At 42.3% G+C, this 20,195-nt stretch overlaps 1 protein-coding gene across 1 annotated transcript in view; it reads left to right on the forward strand.

The window, feature by feature from the left end:
- Window positions 1–19,883, forward strand: part of IL31RA (interleukin 31 receptor A) — a gene marked incomplete at both ends in the record, with an annotated part of 58,466 nt that extends 38,583 nt beyond the window's left edge. Inside the window, 9 exons of the mRNA XM_080703072.1 lie at window positions 1,548–1,627; window positions 5,519–5,717; window positions 8,776–8,958; window positions 9,877–9,978; window positions 10,813–10,959; window positions 13,434–13,574; window positions 16,862–16,955; window positions 18,036–18,117; window positions 19,371–19,883. Coding sequence (XP_080559198.1) covers window positions 1,548–1,627; window positions 5,519–5,717; window positions 8,776–8,958; window positions 9,877–9,978; window positions 10,813–10,959; window positions 13,434–13,574; window positions 16,862–16,955; window positions 18,036–18,117; window positions 19,371–19,883 — 1,541 coding nt within the window. The remainder of the gene's footprint in view (window positions 1–1,547; window positions 1,628–5,518; window positions 5,718–8,775; window positions 8,959–9,876; window positions 9,979–10,812; window positions 10,960–13,433; window positions 13,575–16,861; window positions 16,956–18,035; window positions 18,118–19,370) is intronic.
- Between the last annotated feature and the right edge of the window lie 312 nt (window positions 19,884–20,195).

The raw sequence follows: 20,195 nt of genomic DNA on the forward strand, positions 1-20,195 counted from the left end.
AATAATTTATATCTTGGCCTTAGTGGTCAGTCCCATTTTTTGTTTATCTAATTATAGTATTTCCAACACACAATTTTCTCAAGAAAGGATCCAAAGGGTGATATCTTCAACTATTCGGTTAGGGACTCTCTTCCTCAAGTTATAGGCCACCAGCCTCCTGGACCACTTTTTGGAGATCTCTGCTTTCTGCTCTTATCTTCAATGTGTGGGTCACTCTTTAATCAACGGCTCAGCATTTTGGCATTTCAAGCCTATTTCAGAACATTGAACTGTAAGTTGTTAGTGATCTATCGAGACATTTAAGAATATTCCAGAGGAAAAGTGAATGTAAATTCCTTGTCTTTGTAAGGTTCATTTCTATATTATTGTATTACCCTATGCACTTATATTATGCTGTCTTAAACTACGGTGTTTACTAGAAACAATTAAGTCAGAATTTATGCCCTTGTCTTTTGTAGATGAAAACCATGAGAAATGCATCTATATTTCTATGCCTTTGCTCACCTATGATTGCAGACATTGCTCTTTATGTTACTTTGTGTAGTTTTTGAAAGTATCCACAAGATAAATTCCATTTATAAATTTAATGTCTATAGCCAGAAAATAATTACCTTTTATATAAATTTCTATGTTTTCTTTTTAACAGGCCAGGAGAAATATGCAGCTTAATGTGATTCATTTCTACTTTTCCTGCTGGGAAGGCCAGCATTAAATGTAGAGCTCAGTAGTCAGGCACCATGGCACGTGCCTGTAATCCTAGCAAAGTGGAAAGCTGAGGCAAGAGGATGGCAAGTTCAAGGCCAGCCTGGATAACTTAGCAAGACTCTGTCTCCAAATAAAATAAAAAAGATTTGAAGATGTAGCTTAGTGGTAGAATGCCCCTAGATTCAATCCCCAGTACCACACACATACACACATAAACACACAAACACACACACACACACACACTATATATATATATATATATATATATATATATGTATATATATATATATATATATTGCGCTCAGTGAGGTTCCCTTCTTTACAGTTTTCACAAAACATTACAAATATGTAATTTTACCTTGTTTGGAAGTACAGGATATAACTTATATATCCATATGTCTCATTGTTAGTTATCTGCATTGTTCCCAGCTTTAATGGGCATAGATATCATATCTTAGAGGATGTGTTGTGGTCACCTTCTCATCCAGATTGGGCAATCAATTGTAGTACAGTGTAGTCTATTGTACTTTTCTTTCTACCTTGCATAAGTAATCAGACCACGAGCAGTTTGTTTTTATGATATGGGGTTATAAGCCGTTTGTTTTTATGATATGGGGTGAGCAGTTTTATTTTTAACTTTGATTGATTCCAGTCCTTCAACCACACAATGATGACCTCACTGGTCATCACCAAGCTGCCATTCCTCCACTCTGCCTCACTCCACCTGGCTCCCTTAAGTGTGTCCTTTCCAATTTCTAAACAGGTAGCCCACCTACCTTTCCTCATCTCCTGTGGCACCTCTTTTCTGTCTTATCTGAGTATGTCACTCTTATTCCTTTCAGTGCCACATGTCCTGGATCTGTGGAGAGTCCTGAGGCCGGCCGAGGAGGATGGAAGGATGCCAGTGTGGTTACTGTGGAAGGTGATCTCTTCTGGGTTATTTTCCCTTCCTATTTAAAAGTTCTTGATCTTGTACCCATCCAATCACTGTGATTCTTGAAATTTATCTTCTAAATTTCCTTCCATCAAGGGCTTTATGTTGCCTCAAACCTCTCAATGTTTTCCCAGTTCAGAAAATCCTAGGTTATCTTGTAGATGGCCCAAATGTCCATTAAAGACACTAGCATTATGGTTTAAATGGTTCTATGAGCTTTTTTTTCTTATTCAACTGAAGTTTGTTGAATAGAAAAACTAAACTAATAGGCAGTTTGGTGCAGCTTTAACAAATCTTTATTACAAAATGAGTAGGAAATAGAAAGAAAGGAAAGGAGAAGGAAAACATAGCATGGTGGCATGTACCCCGGAGAGCCCCAAAATGGAACTCTCCCCCTTCTGGGACCCCATTCCTTAAGTAGATTTTGTATGGTATCTTCTCAGTGTTTCCAAGGCAATGGGCCAGTAACTTATTTTTTAGGCAGGTGGCGCCTCTTTGTCTTCATACAGTGCACTTATTAAGCACAGGGGTCAATAATCTACCGGGCCTTGGCCTCTGTTGTATTGGGCAGCATTGGTTGCTCATCAACTATGGGTGCTTCAGAACAGCACACAGAGTTTACCTTTCCTACACCCAGGCCAGGTCACAGGGGAGAGGAGGTAAACAGAGGCACTGATTGTCTCTATATATTTGTAGGGCTAAAGGTTTAATTGTATTTGAGACTTTGACTGTAGGTTAATCTTTAGAACAAAGGGCAAAGAGAAAGAGAAACTCTGCATTGTAACACCTGCCGCCCCTTTCTGCCTGAGTGCCTGCACCCAGGCTCTGACTACATTTTACGTTTTAAAAATTAATACCAGAGCAATTATCCAATACCAGTACACTAGGACCCTGCTTCTTTGGTCTGAAACACTGGCATTTGGGGCCATTACAAAGTGCAAGTGCAGGCAGCACTGCGACCTTCTGGAGGAATCCATCTCTGACTGGCTGTAGAACATGATGTTGGACTCAAGTCCCACATCCAAAGAACAGCATTGACTGGGGTCAGCCCACCGGTGTGTCCTCAGGGCAATGCCAACACATCTGGCACAGGAGTCCACATCTGGCACAGCTATCCACTTGAGTATCAGAATAGTGGGGTGCAAAGGCAGAAAAGGGGCCAAGTGGTCCTGTCTAAGTGGAGGCCTAGGAATGAGGAAGAAAAAGAAGGCAGGTGGGTAATGTAGGGAAGAGGAGAAAGGAGGAGGTCATATGAGAAGAATGTGGAAAAGGAATAGAAAAGCAGAGGAAGAGATAACACAACGGAAAGAAACAAGGCAAATAGAGAGGAGGAAAGCCCCACAAAGAAAAGGAAAACATCTGGGAAGTTGGGGGAAGAAGAAACGGTAGAGAGCGGGGCTCTTTAGGTGTCTCCAGAATTCTCAGAAACTGCTCATTTAATAGCCTGACACTTGCTAAAGTTCAATCAAGTTAAAATTCTTTTGAAAATGGATAAATCACCCAGGTTTGCCAGATGATGTCCACATTCCAGTTGCTTCAGGATTGGAGCATCCCTGACCTTTGTCCCTCTTTCCTCACACTCAGAACTGTGGGATGCCCTCTGGTTACAGAGGGGCAGGGAAAGCCCAGGCAGTGGTGTTGGGGAATCTTTAAGACTCTTCCCAGATGTTGTGGTTTCTTTTTCATTCATTAAAGTGGAAACATTTTGGAAGGAAGAGGAAAGTAAGCAATGAGGCAACCCATAGTCTTAGCTGCATAGTGGTGGGTAAGGGTCAAGGAGGCCTGCCTGTGAAGTAGGCAAGAAGGACTTTGATATCCTCCCCCGTCTTGCCTGGAGACTGGCCCTCCTTCTCCCCCCTCCTCCTCCCCCCCTTCCTCTTCCCTCTCCTCATCCTCCCTCTCCCCCCTCCTCCTTCTCCCCCTCCTCCTCCTTCTCCTCCCCCCTCCTCTTCCTTTTCTTCAACAGAAAAGAGTTTTCAAAGAATTTTAGCTACTTAAAAAAGAATGTACCAAAATACTCTAAAATCATATGGCAGTAATAGTTGCATGAATCTGGGTATCCTGAAAATCACTGATTGTCCACTTTTTGTTGTTGAATTTGTTTTTAAATATACTTTTATTGGCTCATTTTTTTATTGGCTACATTTTTTTATTGGCTACATCACAACATAGTTCATATTGGTAGTGACAGACATGCACACAGCACTTGGTGGGGATTGTCTACTTTTATTTATTTTTATTTTTTGTGGTGCTGAGGATGAGCCCAGGGGCGTTCTACCTATGAACTACACCCCAGCCTGATTTTTATTCTTTGCTTTGAAACAGGGTCTCACTAAGTTGCAGAGGGCCTCATTAAGTAATTAAGGCTGGCAGTGAACCCAGATCCTCCTGTCTCAGCCTCCCAAGTTCAGGAACTGGGATTACAAGTGTGTGCCACCACGCCTGGCTTGACTGCCTACTTTTATTTATTTATTTATTTTTGTGTGGTACTGGGGATGGAACCCAGGGGCATTCTACCTCTGAGCTGTACTCCAGCCCTATTAATTATTCTTTGTTTGGAAATAATGTCTCACTAGGCTGCAGAGAGCCTCACTAAGTAGCTGAGGCTGGCAGCAAACTGAGATCCTTCTGTCTCTGCCTCCCAAGTACTGATATTACAAGAATGCACCACCACACCCAGTCTGATTGTCCACTTTTAAACAGTGAATTTTATAGAATATAAGTTGTAGCTCAATAAAGCTATTTGTTTAGCTGGGTGTGGTGGTACATGCCTGTAGTCCCAGTACTTGGGAGGCTGAGACAGGAGGACAGGAAGATTGCAGGCTTATGGACAGCCTCAGCAAGTAGTGAGACTCTTGATGCAAAACAAAAAGGCTTGGGGTGTAGCTCAAAGAGAAAATGCCCCTGGATTCAATCTCTAGAGAGACAGAAGACAGACAGACAGACATGCACGCACTTGCGCGCGCGCACGTGCACACACACACACACACACACACACACACACACACACACACTTGGTTTTTTATTTTTAAGAGAATGTGTTGTCTGGAGATGTAAGGGGATGTCTGGCAGAGATGAGACTTACTGTGGTTTGTTCCTAAACTGGGAAGGCAATGAGCCAAAGTTCTAGAACCCTGCCTGACCAGATAATCACTCATTCTGCTCCATGTATGTTTGCAATCAGTAATAGCGCAGAGCTGGGAAGCCCTATGATTCCTGGGAAGTTCTCAGCATGGTGACTCTTAGGAGGAACATCTGGTGAGTGGGTCAAAGTTCAAGGCTGAAAATCAGATCTGGCTTGGAGCCCCTGGAGTTCCACTTCAGGCTCACACCAGGGTGGCACTGGCAGGGTGGCCTGGGTTGCCTTGTTCCTCTTAGCTGGAAGCTGGCTGGGTGACCTGGTCCAGGGCAGCTGGCTCTCCTCTCAGAGGGGAAGGGTAGAGATGAAAGGGCATAAGCATTCTCCAACTCTGGAGGCTTCCAGGCAAGGAATAAAACGAGGCCACACCAGACTTGAGACTGGCTCATAGGAAATTCCTTAGCTTTTTAGCTTTTACCCCTTTGTCCATGCAAGGTGGAGTGAAAAATACAGCCAGAGGAATGGCGATGGCTGGCTTACATTGACTCTCTGGTTTAGCCTCATGAAACTGGACTTATGTCAAGGGTTGATACCAAGGTACCAAGTAGTAAATTCCCTCCTCTAGCACTTGAAGGGTCAATATCACAGCAGCAGGGTATGTTGTTCATCCCTGAAGGGCAATTACCCAGTTGTAGATTGGCACCTCCTAGCTAACATTACCTCCTGTCTGTCATTCATTGGCACTGTCTCAATGCCTATTTCTTTATGCTGGCAATAAATTTTGTTTCCTTTGGATTCAGAAGGCAAAAGGAGCCCCAGTCCTAGAGAAAACACTTGGCTACAATCTGTGGAGCGTTTCAGAAAACCACACTAAGCTCACTGCCCAGCAGTTCAAACTGCATCTGAGAGATGAGACCTATTGGGTGTCCGTGACTTCTTATAATTCTCTCGGGGAGTCTCAAGCAGCCACCCTGAGGATCCCAGCTGTTCATGAGAAGCGTAAGTAACACATAGACTTGCTTGGGTGCCTGGTCCCATTCGTTTGGCCAAGGAGCAATCCCTGGCCTCAAAGACAGAGGCTTCCCTTGATTCAAATGAAAGGGAGTGAGGACTTTCTAGGTTGTGGTGGGGGGAATGAACCGGCTGGTAACTAACGAGCCCGTGAATAAAGCATCTTTGAAACATAGCCTGTGTTGGGAATTGCATATTTCATAAACCTTAGAGCACAAAGTCCTGAGTCTAGAAGCTTTGTGTGTAGCTCATGTTTGCTCTGGTCCAAGAGGATGAAAGCTGTGTTGGGCACATGAAAAGGTCGGATTTGAGACACTGGTCATTGGTGACTGAAGCCTCCCTTGAATGCTGGTCCCACAGGCGGGCTTGACCACGTCCAGTGCAACTTAATGTTCACTTTCCTGTGTTCTTCTTTTCCTATTTACATTTGATTACCAAGTTAGAAAAAAATTCTAATGTTTACTCTTGCCAATAAGTTGCTCATTGTACTATTTAAAAAAGACTGTCTTAAAACTTTACTTTGTTTTTATTTTATTTTTTGTTGGTGCACTGTAGCCATACATCTTAATGGGATACAGTATGGTAGAGGCATACACGCACACTTCACTCATTCAGCCCTTCCCCAATTCCCACCCCATTCCCTCCTCCATCCTTTTTTCTCATGTTTGACTGAGTGATTGACTTTGGTTTGTTTGTGAATGTACATCATATACATTAGGGAATTCATTGCACTTTTGACTAAGTAGTGTTGAACAACTTACTACTTTCAGGGAAACTCATATTTTATTTATACTTTCATTTGTGCATTATAGGTATACAACATGGTGAGATTCAAGGTGACATAGTCATCCACGCACACATCATTTGATGTGTTTCCCTCCACAGCTCACCCCACTCCCCCTCTTTCCTCCCCATACATATTAGTGGAAAATTTATATTTTATATCCTGTTTTGAAATAAAATACCCTCTTTGCTTCTTATTGAAGAATTGTGAGCAAGAGATTTCCTTTTCTTTGATCTATTTTTCTCTATTTAGCTTAAATACTATCCTTCATTCCATATATTTTTACCTTTTTCTCCTTCAATAAAATCCATGCCACCGCCAGGTGTGGCAGTGCACGCTTGTAATTCCAGCATTCGGGAGGCGAGACTGGAGGATCGCAGTTCTCAGACAGCCTCAGATACTTAGCGAGACCCTTCCTAACTCAGTGAGACCCTGTTTCAAAAATAAAAAGACCAAAAAATAGGGCTGGGGGTGTAGCTTGGAGGTACAATGCCCCTAGATTCCATCCCAGGTACTGCAAAAAATAATAAAAATAATTCATGCCCCATAAAGACAGGGATTTTTTTTTCCTGTTTTTCTTCTTTCTTAAAGACCTAATTTCCAGCTGAGCATGGTGGCACATGCTTGTAATCCCAGTACTTTGGAGGCTGAGACGGGAGGATCACAACTTTGAAGCCAGCTTCAGCAACTTAGGTTATCGAGGATCCTAATGAGACCCTGTTTCCAAGTAAGACATAAAATCAGGCTGGGGTGTAGCTGGAGGTAGAATGCCTCTAAGTTCAATCCTCAGTGCCCCCCCTGAAAATGCAGGGAATTCTAATTTCCAACACTTAGAAGAGCATAGAGCACATGCTCAATAATGATTTGTCAAAATACAGTATAGTTAGGAAACGCCTTCTTCAATTTGCCACCTTCCTCTTTTTGCTTACCCCACTTCAGACATTAACCTCATCTGCCCTAGAGTACTCTGCCTGTCCTTTCTTTCTTCTTTTCTCTGGAAACTTAACTCATTCCTTTCCTTACTTTAGAACTCTTGAATATTCATAATTTTGTGTTTTAAGCAAACCTTGATATTATTTTAGTTAGTACTTAGTATTATTTCCCATGGTCCTTAGTTCCTGACATCCTAGCTACTGCCTGACCAGGACTCTAGTGATGAAGCTTCTGACATATGCACGTGTCCTTGGAGTAAACATTCTTTGTTAATAGAGGTCATGCTGGATAGTAATCTCAGTTCCTGCTTCCTATTCTGGGGCCACATTTATTGGTACATTGTATTCATACATCTTAATGGGGTACAAGATGGTAGTCACACAATACTGAAGACCCACTATCTGATCTACTTATATCTGCAATGGCTCTGTTTCCAAAAAAAGTCACATTCTGCTAGGAATTTTTTTTTGGGGGGGTAGGAGGGATACAGTTCAACCTACAGCAGGTAGGTACATTGTGAGATAAAAGTCCTGGGGAAAGTGGGTCCCTCCAAATCCTTCAGGTGACTCTGGAGTATAAGTTTTATCTCTGAGTCATTCCTATCAAGAAAAACATACACACAATATGAGGGATTCTGAAACTTGAAAAAGTCCAGGTGAGGTATCCCTGCTCCAGCAATGACCCTTAGCCTGGATGGGCTGAGGATGCTTCAAGGCTGTTTTCAGGGGAGACGAGGAGGGGAGAGTGGAGCCCTGGGGTAGGCAGATCAATGTCCAGGCTCTAGCCTCCTTGCTCTGGCGCTCCCTTACGCCAGCTTCACGCTTCTTAATGCCTCAGTTTCCCTTTCTTAGAGCTTCTTTATAGGCTGACAAGTTACTTGGCCTTGCTGCTAGCATCTGGAGTGTCTCACAAAGGCCCCGTTTGGGAAAAGGACCCCTACACTGTGGTTTTAGAAGAACAAGACTCCAAAATATACACACCTTCTGGGAGATTCATTCTTTGTCTTAGGTTTGCTTTCCTTGTGACTTGCAAAAATATCAATGGAAGGCCAATCTCTTCAGTCAGTAGCTCTCAAATGAGATTGATTTCTGGAAACAAGTCAATTTCAGGGAGTCAAAGGCAGGTTAAGCAAGTGTGTCATTATCAGAAATATAACGGCAAAGAAAAGGACTACAGGAAAAGGCATGAAAACAGCTCCAGCAGAGAAGGTTACGGTGGAGCTCCTGAACCCGGCCTTCTCTCCCAGTGTGGACAACGGATGGTGGCCAGTGTGCTTGGGGCTCATGGGGCAAGGCAGGCAGCTGTGAAGCAGTTCTTCTCTTCTTTCAGCCTTCAGGTGCATCGAGACCATGCAGGCCTGCCTTGCTCAAGACCAGCTGGTGGTGGAATGGCAGAGCTCCGCTCCGGAGGTGGACACCTGGATGGTGGAGTGGTTTCCAGACTTGGATTCAGAGCTCTCTGCCATTTCTTGGGAATCTGTGTCTCAGGCCACCAATTGGACAATTCAGCAAGGTAGCTGGCAGTGAATCCGCAAATTCCCTCAGTGCAGGATTCTGTTTCATTTTAATAAGTTATTCAGGCCTTAACTTTAGTTTGAAAACTGTAAATGTAGTTAATAGCATTAGATGAGTTTGTGCAAGCTCAGGGGAGTGTCAGGCTTCTTGGAATTTCCCAGGTGAAGCTGGCACAGAAAGTTGCAGGTGTCAGACTGCATAACCTTTCCACATGTCCAGGTGGAAAGGAAAATACCATCTCAGCGCCCTCCATCAGCAGGCCTTCTCAGGCATCTTGACCATCCTAGGGATAATACCAGAGTTTGGATCTCATCTGTCCCACCAGGAACCCTCCCCTCTGTTCTGGTTACCTGGTTAAGTGCTAAGCCCCTCTCCCCGATGATTGTTACAGAGAAGAGCCTTCTTTTCAGAAAAGTTCCTGCTCATGGAAGACACATAAAGGAGGCTTAACCATATTAATCCTATCACAACAACCATTTCTCAAAGCTTAGAGGCATCCGTATTAAGAATTATACTTATGCAGGGATGCAGGCAAGTCAAGGAGCTAGAATTCACGATATCTGAGTTCTCCAAGGAGATAGACTGTAGCCAGAAGTGTTGTTTAATCTGTAGTGCCCGAAAGTCAGATGCTAAAAATCAGTGATGGAAGAGGGACCAGATCTCTTCTTTATTCCTGGATGGCTCTGTAATTTTATCAGAGTGCTACCAAGTTCAGTTCTAAGAATTAATTAGACAATCTTGGAATAAGAATAGACATTAGAGGCCATCTGACCTGACCTCTTTATTTTTTCAGACGAGAAAACTTTAGAGAAATGAAATATCTTCCACAAGTCTTAGACTGTTACCTGTGACCCAGTGTTCCTTCCACTCAGCCATGCTCTGTACTTATGCTTTTTTCTTTCTTTCTCTTTTATAGATAAATTAAAGCCTTTCCAGTGCTATAATATCTCTGTGTATCCAATGTTGCAAGACCATGTGGGAGAGCCATACACCATCCAGGCTTACAGCAGAGAAGGCAGTATGTATGCTCAAGGCCCTGTGGGGGAAAGGGAGCCTTGGGGCCTGTCCCATATTTGGGTAAGGCTGTGAATGTCTGGAGCTGGAGTGCACTCTCGGTTGTCTTGGGTCCCATTTGTGCTGCACTTTCATCTTGTAGCAATCTAGGTGTTTTTGACACAATTAGGGTCGGCTTAGAGAAGCAATAAATTTTAAAGCTGGGGCAGACATTAGAGATAATTGAGCCCAGACCGCTCACTTCACAAATGGAAAACTGAGGCTCAGAGGGGTGAAAGAACTTGCCCAAAGTTACCAACAAACTTCATGTCAGGAGAGCCACAACCAGCAATAACATTTAATTAAGACCCACTCAGGGAGCCTATGGAGTTCATCATAAGTCAAGCATGCTAAAAATTACTTTTGACTATGTAGCAATAAGCAAGTTCTCCAGTGGCAAATTGTTCAGAGTCTGGTTTTTTTTTTTTTTGGAAGTTAACATATTCCATATTCAACACTGGAAAATATCTCCTGCTGTGCAAAGGTAGCCTATAGAGGTATAATCTTCAACTATCTGATAGCTACACTTAATCTATGAATAAAAGAGAGGGATGCCAAACTGCAGTGGTCTATAAGAAAGATTCCCTCCCTCCCCCTGGTTTCATCATTTCTCTTCTTGTTAAGATACATAACTATAGAAAACAATATTTCCAAACAAGTTGAGTCATCAATTCTCTGCTCAACGCCCACGTCCCGCCTCCAGCCTGAGGTTTTGGCCTGAGTTCTGGCAGAGCCTCTGTGGGGGCCGGCTCCGCTGGATGTGATTCAGTGCTGATCATTTGCTTTCTATCCTCTCAAGTTCCATTAACAGGTCCTGTGGCCAAGGCAGAAAACATTAGTGTGAAGGCAGTCACAATTACATGGGAAGAGGTTCCCAAGAGTGAGAGAAATGGCTTCATCAGCCACTACACCATATTTTACCAAGCTGAAGATGGAAAAAAATTCTGTAAGTGTTTATTGTAGTCAAGCTGAAAAAAATCCAACTCCTCAGGTAGGTGATATGGATAGGCCTGCCACAGGGTGGTTTCCAAGGTTGTGACCTGCTACTTTGCATGAATCACTTAGCTTCTTGGATCCTTGCTGAAAGTGAGATCAAGAGCACCCACCATCTCTTGAGTTTGGGGGAGTTAAATAATAGCAAAGTGGTGGTACCTAAGGATCCTGTGGGAATGGGGGGAGCTGATATTTTTTGTCCTGTCAGGTATTGAGTGAGTTGACCCCTAGGGGTTCTGTGGCCATTATTCCTGGGAGAGGTACGCTTGGCTTAAAGAGTAGAGAAGGGACAGGCCCTGATTAATGACACTCACATAGTGCAGGGCTCTTTACCTTGACTTCTACATCTCCTGACATCTTAAATTCTGGGTTATGCTTAGATTCCTGTCTAGACTATATATATTTTTATTATGGTGAAATACACAAAGCATAAAAGTTATCTTTTTTTTTTTTTTTTGGTGGTACTGGGGTTCCTGGAAACCCTTCTACTTCCAGGCTACACTCCCAGACCTATTTTTTATATATTTTTTTGGAAACAGGGTCTCTTAAGCCAGTGAGGCCTGGCTTCGAACCTGCCCAATCCTCCTGTCTCCGCCATCCAAGCACAGGGATTACAAGCGTGCGCCACCATGCCCAGCAAAAGTTATCATTTTAAATATTCAAATATGTACAATTTAGTGGCATTAGGATTATTCACAATGTTGTGAAACCATTACTTCTATTTCTAGAACTTCTCTTTTCTCATCCCAAATAGAAATCCTGTATACTTTAATCAGTTACTACCCACGTCCCTTTTCCCTTAACCTCTAGCAACCACCAAACAGCTTTGTGTTTTGTGGATTTCCTATTCATGATATTTTATATAAATATAATCAGAAATAGGAGTATGACTCAGTGGTAGGATGCTTGCCTAGCACACACAAGGCCCAAGAGTCAATCCCAAGCAGTGTATAAATAAATAGATAAGCAAACAAACAAATTCATGTAATATATGGCTTTCAAAGTTTATGTATGTTGTCACATGAATTAGTACCTAATTGCTTTTTTTTCCTTAGTACTTGGAATTGAACATAGGAGGATTCTGCCTCCAAGCTATCCGCTCACCCTTTTTATTTTTTTGTTTTTTGAAAGAGGATCTCTCTAGGTTGCTGAGAATCTTGCTAAATGGCTGAGGCTAGTCTTGACCTGTGATTCTCCTTTCTCAGCCTTCCAAGTACTGGAATTATAGGTGTGCACCACCATGTCAAGCTTTTAACTCCTTTTTATGATTGAACAAATTCCATTGCATGATTATTCCATGTTAATCCATTTATTATTTGATGAAGTTTTGGCTTCTATGGATAATGCTTCTCTGAACATTGATGTACATATAATGTTTGAATCTCTGGTTTCAATTCTACCTGCTATCTATCTGGGAATGGAATTTCTGGATCATATCATAATTCTAACTTACAGATATATGACTAAGCTATTTTTTCCACAGTGATTATACCAGCAATATATAACAGCTCCAATTTCTCTGCATCCTTGCCAGCCAACGCTTGGTATTTTTTATTTAAAAAGAATCTGTATGGCTCTCATAGTTGTTATGAAGTGGTATCACATGGATTTACATCTCCGTAATCCCTGGTGTTGTTGCAAGTCTGTTCATGTGGTTATTGGCCATTTGTTTATCTTCTTTGGAGATATGTCATTTCAATACCTTTGTTCATTTTAAAATTGGGTTGTCTTTTTGTTGTTATTATAGGTTTATTATATGTTGTGGATATAAGCTCTGTATCAAATACATAATTTGCAGATAATTTCTCCAGTTTTGTGAGTTTTTTTTCACTCTCTCAAGACTGTCTTTTGATGAACAAAAGCTTTTAACTAATGAAGATCAGTTTAATCTATATTTTCTTTGGTTGCTTGTGCTTTTAGTATCGTATTTAAGAACTTGTTATGAAATTCAAGTATGTGAAGTCTTACCTTGTTTTTGGCCCCATTTTTGCTGCAAGTTAGGTATGTTTGACACAACTGGGGTCAGCTTACAGAGTCATTAATTTTTTAAAATTTTTTTTTTTTTTGTGGTACTGGAGATGGAACCCAGGGGCATTCTATCTCCCAGCTACACACCCAGCCCATTTTTTATTCTTTATTTTGAAACAGGGTCTCACTGAGTTGCAAAAGGCCTCACTAAGTAGATGAGGTTGTCCTTGAACTGTGATCCTCCTGTCTCAGCCTCCCAAATGCTGGGATTACAAGCATGCGCCACCATACCCGGCAGGATTTTATAGTTTCAACTCTTATTTTTAGGTCTTGTACCATTTGACAGACTAATTTTAAGTGGGTCATGAATAGGGGGTTTATGCTCTCATTTTGGTGCTACTAAAGTAAAAATTTCAGTCTGGCTTGGCAGTGGTGTTTGACTTCTATATTTTTCTTCAGCCGAGACAGTCAACTCCAGCACCCGGAGGCACAGCCTGGAGTCCCTGACACGCAAGACCTCCTACACTGTTCAGGTCATGGCCAGCACCAGAGTTGGGGGGGCCAATGGGACCAGCGTCAGCTTCAAGACAATGTCCCTCAGTGAGTATTTCCTTCTTCCTGGCATTGACCAAAGGGAGGGGAAGCCAATGGAAGTCTAGTCCCTATATGAGGTGAGAAGGCCCTCTGGAGTCCTGGCCCAGTCAACTCCTGAAAGGCATATGGGTCAGAAAGGAGGGCAAGCCGGCAAACTGAGAGCCAAATTAGAGAGACTGGTCATTTTTCTCTTTCCTTGTGGGTGCTACAAGTCACCTTGAGGAGGGGGATTAATTTAATGTCAACTTCAGTCTCAGCACCAAACCAGTTCCGTTGATAAGGCTGTCCCCAAGCTCACTGTCACCAGACTCTGAATGTCAGCAGCCTCTATACAAAGGGCCTTGAGGGGGAAATCTTTGTTGACCAAGGACCACTGATCCACGAGAAGAAACTTAACCAGTACTTGGGAGACTGAGACAGGAGGATCCCATGTTCCAGCCAACCGCAGCAACTTAGTGGGGCCTCAGCAACTTACAGAGACCCTGTTTCAAACTAAAAATATGGTGGTGCACGCTTGTCATCCCAGCGCTTAGGAGGCTGAGACAGGAGGATCACACAGGTTTGAGGCCAACCTCAGTTACTTATTAAGGCTCTCAGCAATTTAGTGAGACCTTGTTTCCAAATAAAGTACAAAATAGGTCTGGGAGTATAGCCTAGAGGTAAAAAGCCTTACTAAAAAAAAAAAAGAAAGAAAAACAAAAACAAAAAAACAAAGTAAGGCTGGGAGTGTAGCTCAGAGGTAAAAAATAAAAAACCCTGGGTTTAGTTCCCAGTATCAAAAAGGAGGGGATGACTTAACCTTATCATTTGTGGAATTTCCCCCCCCCCCTCTCTCTCTCTCTCTCTATATATATATATATATATATATATTTTTTTTTTTTTTTTTTTTTTTTTTGCGGTACTGGGGATGGAACCCAGGGGCATTCTACCCCTCCAAGCATGTGCCACCACACCTGTCATGAGCAAAAAGGTATATAGTATGTACAATTTGCAGATTTTACATTTAAAGATAAAGAGCAAGAAGAGTTTAATGGGTAAAAACAAATAATGAAATAATGTAAAATATAGCTTCATATGATGGCTGTTTAAGAGAGGAAGAGACAAGTGAGGAGGTAGGTGAAGGTTAAGGAAGGAAGGAGAGGCTGGGTGTGGTGGTGCAGGCCTGTACCCCAGTACTTGGGAGGCTAAGGCAGGAGAATCTCAGGTTTGCAACCAGCCTCAGCAACTTAGTGAAGCCATTTGCAACATAGTGAGACCCTGTTTCAAAATAAATGAAGCAGGGCTGTGGGGTACAGCTCAGAGGTAAAATGTTTCTGGATTCAACCCCCAGTATCACAAAATGATGATGATGATGATGATGATGATGATGATGATGATAATAATAATAATAATGATAATAATTTAAAAAGAAGGAAGGAGAATGAGAGAAACTATTAACTTTCCCAACTCCTAGAGTGCCATAGATTTGACTTTTAAGGACATATTAAGACTGTTTTAAAGATGAAGGATCACTTCCAAGTTTTGTAATAACTATGGCAAGTTAAAAATTGTTTGCTTCAAGCACATGCCTGTAATCCCAGGATTTGGGAAGCCGAGACAGGATTGCAGATTTGCAGCCAGCCTCAGCAACTTGTGAGCCCCTCTCCAACTTAGTGAGACCCCTTTTCAAAATGAAGAATAAAAAATAGACCTGGGGATGTAATTCTGAGGCAAAATTCCCTTGAGCTCAATCCCTGGTAGCATAAAAAAAAATTATCTGCTTCATGTATTCTTGAAAGTTTCTTAAGAATGAGATAGTTTAATGGCTCTAGAAAATATAAGCATAGCACATTTCTTTATATAGAAAATGTGTCTTGTTTTATGGACTAACATTGCCTTCTTGGAACTTTCATATTGCTATTTAAAAAAATCATGCTGGGCATGGTGGCGCATGCTTGTAATCCCAGCATTCGGGAGGCTGAGACAGGAGGATCGCTGTTTGCGAACAGCCTTAGCTGCTTAGTGAAGCCCTTTGCAACTCAGCAAGACCCTGTTTCAAAATAAAGAATAAAAAATAGGGCTGGAGGTATAGTTCAGAGATACAATGTCCTTGGATGTCTTCTCGAGTACTGCAAAAAAAAAAAAAAAATGCTGTATTTTCATAAAATTAGGCAAATATTTTATCAGCTCACAGAATTTTTTCTGAAAATCACATTGAAGGCAAGACCCCACCACAGAGCTCCTAGAAATTCTCTCCTTGCTCTATGGATGATAGATCAACACCTTTTTTTCCTTGCAGTCCATTCTCTACACAAAGGCCACAGTTCAATTTCCTGCTTGAACTCACTGGTGACTGCATTGTATTTTAAATAAACCCCTTTTTCTAGCTTTTAGGGTCCTTCATCATCTGTCCCTACTGATCTCGATTCCTATCACTTTCTGCCCCTGTGGTCTTGTTCCTATGTCAAAGCTTTCACATCTGCCTGGAATGCTTTCCTCCATAATTCTGCATAGTCAGCGCCTTCTCCCCCCAACCCCCAACCCCCAACCTGTGTGTGTGTGTGTGTGTGTGTGTGGTACTAGGGATGGAGCCCAGGGGCATTCTACCTCTGAACTATACTCCCAGCCCTATTTTTTATTCTTTATTTTGAAACAGGGTCTTACTGAGCTGCAAAGGACCTAAGTAGCTGAAGCTGTCTGTGAACCCAGATCCTCCTGTCTCAGCTTCCCAAATGCTGGGATTACAAGCGTGACCACCACGCCCCGCTCAGCTCCTCATTATTAAGGTCACCTCACATTTTGCTTCATCCGCAGCCACTTTATCTAAAGTTGTAAAGTTGCTAATCTCCAACCTTACCCTGGTTGCTCTCTATCTTATTATTTTGTTTTATCTGAAATAATCAAATGTTATTGCCTTAATCTTTGTACCAGAGAATAAGCTCCATGTGGATAGGAACCTTATTATTATTATTATTATTTGCTTATTGCTATTTGTTTTATTACTCAGAATAGTGTTTGGCAAACAAGTGCTCAATAAGTATTCACTGAATTAGTGAGGTTGGAAGATGGTCCTGGTGAACATGATGTCTGTCAATATTTAATATTAATCAATGTCTGTCATCTCAGGCGAGGAGATGACCACTGGATGGGGAGCCACAAATCTCAGGGTTCTCCCCTAATGGAAAGAAATCCATTTTAACTGAAAGAAAATTACTAAGAAATGCTACTGAAACTACTAGAAGAAAAAGTTAGTTTTTGCTGTTTGTCAAGAAAGTAAGGAAATCAAGTTACCTTTTGTTTCTCCTTCCCCGAAGGTGGCTTTGAGATTGTTCTTATAACTTCTCTGGTTGGAGGAGGCCTGCTTGTACTCATCATCCTGACTGTGGTCTCTGGCCTCAAAAAACCACAGTGAGTAAATAGGCAACAATGGTTGCCTAAAAAACAGAAACAGAAAGGGTTGAAGATATCATGGGCACTTGGTACAGGAGGGCACTCTACATGAAGGGGCTGTTCATGCATTTATTAATTTGGTAGGTACCTATTGAGATTATTAAAGGCTACTGTGTTTCAGCAGTGAGCCTCCTACTACCCTGATGGCCATTCTCTGGTAGATCTCACTCTTGGAATCCACAGTTGTGGGTCAAGCAGCTGTGCATAGTTCCTGGTCAAGCTAATGTCAACCTCATTGCCAACTACAGGTTGTGACCAACTCACCCACATATTTTTGCACATTATACCTAAGCAATTATTCTTTAACATGTATCAGAATTGGGCCCTGCCCCAGGAGTTTGCAATTTGGTATTCTGGAGTGAAGCCTAAGAATTTGCATTTCTAACAAGCTCTGATGATGCTAGTGCCTCATTAGATTGGGAACCACCATAGTATTGTGGGTAGCTCACAGGGTAGGTAGCTTACAAAGCTCAGAGTGTTACCTTTCCCAAGGAATAAATCTCAAAGGGGTGACTCTGTGATGGTGCAGTTTCTAGAATCAGGACCAGGTATGAAGATATAGGGGCAGGAGAGAGAGAGGAAGAGAAGACAGGAATAAGTTTGCGAGGGGAGAGGATTTCCTCCCATCATGACCCAGAGAACTTGTAATTTTTTTAATTTATTTTTATTTTTATTTTTTTGTGGGTCTGGGGATTGAACCCAGGGGATTAGACCTCTGAGCTCCACCCCCTGCCCTAATTTTTATTCTTTATTTTGAAACAGGGTCTCACTAAGTTGTGGAGGGCCTCACTAAGTAGCTGAGGCTGTCTGCAAACCGCGATCCTTCTGTCTCAGCCTCCTGAATGCTGGGATTACAAGCATGCGCCACCATGCCCGGCAAGAACTTGTAATTTCACCCTTCCCCCAAACTACCTCAATTTCTACATCTCTGTCAGAAGGCTGGAAGCTTTCCCTTATTTAATAGTCATGCAGTTCCTTGTAGCAAACTTCACTGTTTGAGCTCAGCCATATAGTGTGTAAACTCTTATCTCTTAATAGCAAGTTAACTCACCTGTGTTGGCCTGATGTCCCCAATCCTGCTGAAAGTAGTCTAGCCACATGGCGGGCAGATGATTTTAAGGTAAGTACTGCTGTCTCTGCTCAGGAAGTCATGCACAGGCTGTCTGTGGGAGGTGGGCCTGGTGGCTGAAGATGGGGAGACGCATTCATGTAAAGAGAACTCAAGGTTGGAAAATCCCAGGGAAAGACTGGCAGGGTAGATGCAGTCATCCTTCCTGGAATGACTGACCTCATGCTCTGGACAGGAGGAAAGGGCTTCATAGGCTCTCCAGGACCCAGCTGTTCCCAGCATGGGACTGGTCCTCTAAAGCATGCTACAGAACAAAGACACTGGCCCTCCTACCCTCAGTGACTGAAAGGTGTAATGAGAGAGTGGGTGGGGGAGGCTGGCTATAAGATTTGATATCATTTAAAAAGCAGCCCTGAGGCAGCACTGACAGACATGGCCATCCAAAGTTTGCCTCAAATTAGTTTTCTCAAATTGGGGAAGTTGGAATTAACCTTATGTAATTTATTTTGGTGTTTCCTGGTATGTTATCTTTAAGTGGAAAACCTCCTTTTCTTCTAAGTTTTAAAATTGAAAACTGTTATGAAATCTCTAAGGTATAATTTCTTGCTTAAATAGAAATAAGTCTAGTCAAATAGAACCTTTAAGTCCTGTTTCCAGTTTTTTCTGATGCAGGAATTTTAAATATTAGTCCTTATTTCAACTCAGAAGTCTTTTTCTAACATGGGTATTTTTATTCTAATAGACTATGCTTCTATTTCCTCCCCTTCCTCAGTAGTCTTCTATTACCCTCTTCATTTTCTGATTAAAAGTTATTTACAGAGTAAAGGAATTCATAGATAGTGTTATCTAATAACCAGTGTGCATTTTAAAAAAATATCTGTAGGTCAGCTGACTAATCCCCTACTGGGCGTCAGGCCTGGGCTAGGTCCCAGATATAGAAAGATGAAAGTCACTACCTCTGCTGTGAGGCCACCCTTGGTTTTCTGGTGGTCTCAGGCAGGTCTATCATTGTGGCATTTCCATTTCTAAGAGTTCTAATTTGGTGCTCCCATCTTACCTGGAGTTTTGTGAATACCATATGCAAAGTAGCCTTGAGCTCTGTAGAAGAATTGTTTGAATCCAGGGTGCTGATTCTCAGGAATTCTTGCCAAGCTCAGTGAGGACGACTGGCCACCCCTTCTGGGCCAGGGAGAAATGTAGGGTGATGTTTTGTGTGACACTTTCATGTCCCAAGTCTAATGAGTTTTCATCTTCACCAAACATAGCCCTGAAATAACCACTGCACGGTCCCTTTTTCTCTCCAGGGAAAACTGAATCTGAAGGAGTTTGATGACTCGGTGAACACAGATGAAGACAGGATCCTAAAACCATGCTCTGCACCCAGAAACCTCATTGACAAGTTGGTGGTGAACTTTGAGAATTTTCTGGAAGAGGTTTCCACAGAAGAAGCTAGAAAGGGCCAGAAAAGTATTTTGGGAGAAGAAAAGAATGAGTACGTGAGCTCCCCCTATTGGCCCGTCTATCCTCCAGGGAAGAGTTTTGAGGCCTGTCTGGTTTTAACTGAGATTCCTTCCAGAAAATCCCAACACTTATATTTAGCAGTGGCAGAAGAGACCTACTCAGAAGCCACAGAGAAAATTGTCTCTCCTGGTCCAAATGTAAAACCAGATCATCTTCATGAGGAAGGAAAACCAAACTTATATTTGAAAAACTCAGTGGCAACCAGAGAATTTCTTGTGCCCGAAAACCAGAACGCATCAAGAGAGCGGTCTAAGTGTCACCCTGGCAGGAAACCCTCAGAGTCTCAATGCAAATGACCTTTGTCTGGAGAAAACCTCAAGACCTAGCAAGAAGCGCTGCCTTGCCCCTCCTCATCCTACCTGAGTTAAAGAAGATTTCGCCATTTCTTCCTGGCGCATAAAGAAGCTTGTGCTGAGAAGAAGGGAAGCGATAGCTGAGTGCTTTGTAGACGAAAAGCAATTTGTTTCCTTTTGTTCAGATCACAAGCTCTCACCAAAGCCTCCTGACACACTTAGAGGACAGACCCAGGTTATGAACTCAAAGGACCCCTTGGTGGGCACATCTGGTCTTCCCCAGAAATTGAGCCACAGTCACAGAGTTCTAGTAGG

Source organism: Muscardinus avellanarius (assembly GCF_963383645.1).
Source record: "Muscardinus avellanarius genome assembly, chromosome: 1".
NCBI classification, from domain to species: domain Eukaryota; kingdom Metazoa; phylum Chordata; class Mammalia; order Rodentia; family Gliridae; genus Muscardinus; species Muscardinus avellanarius.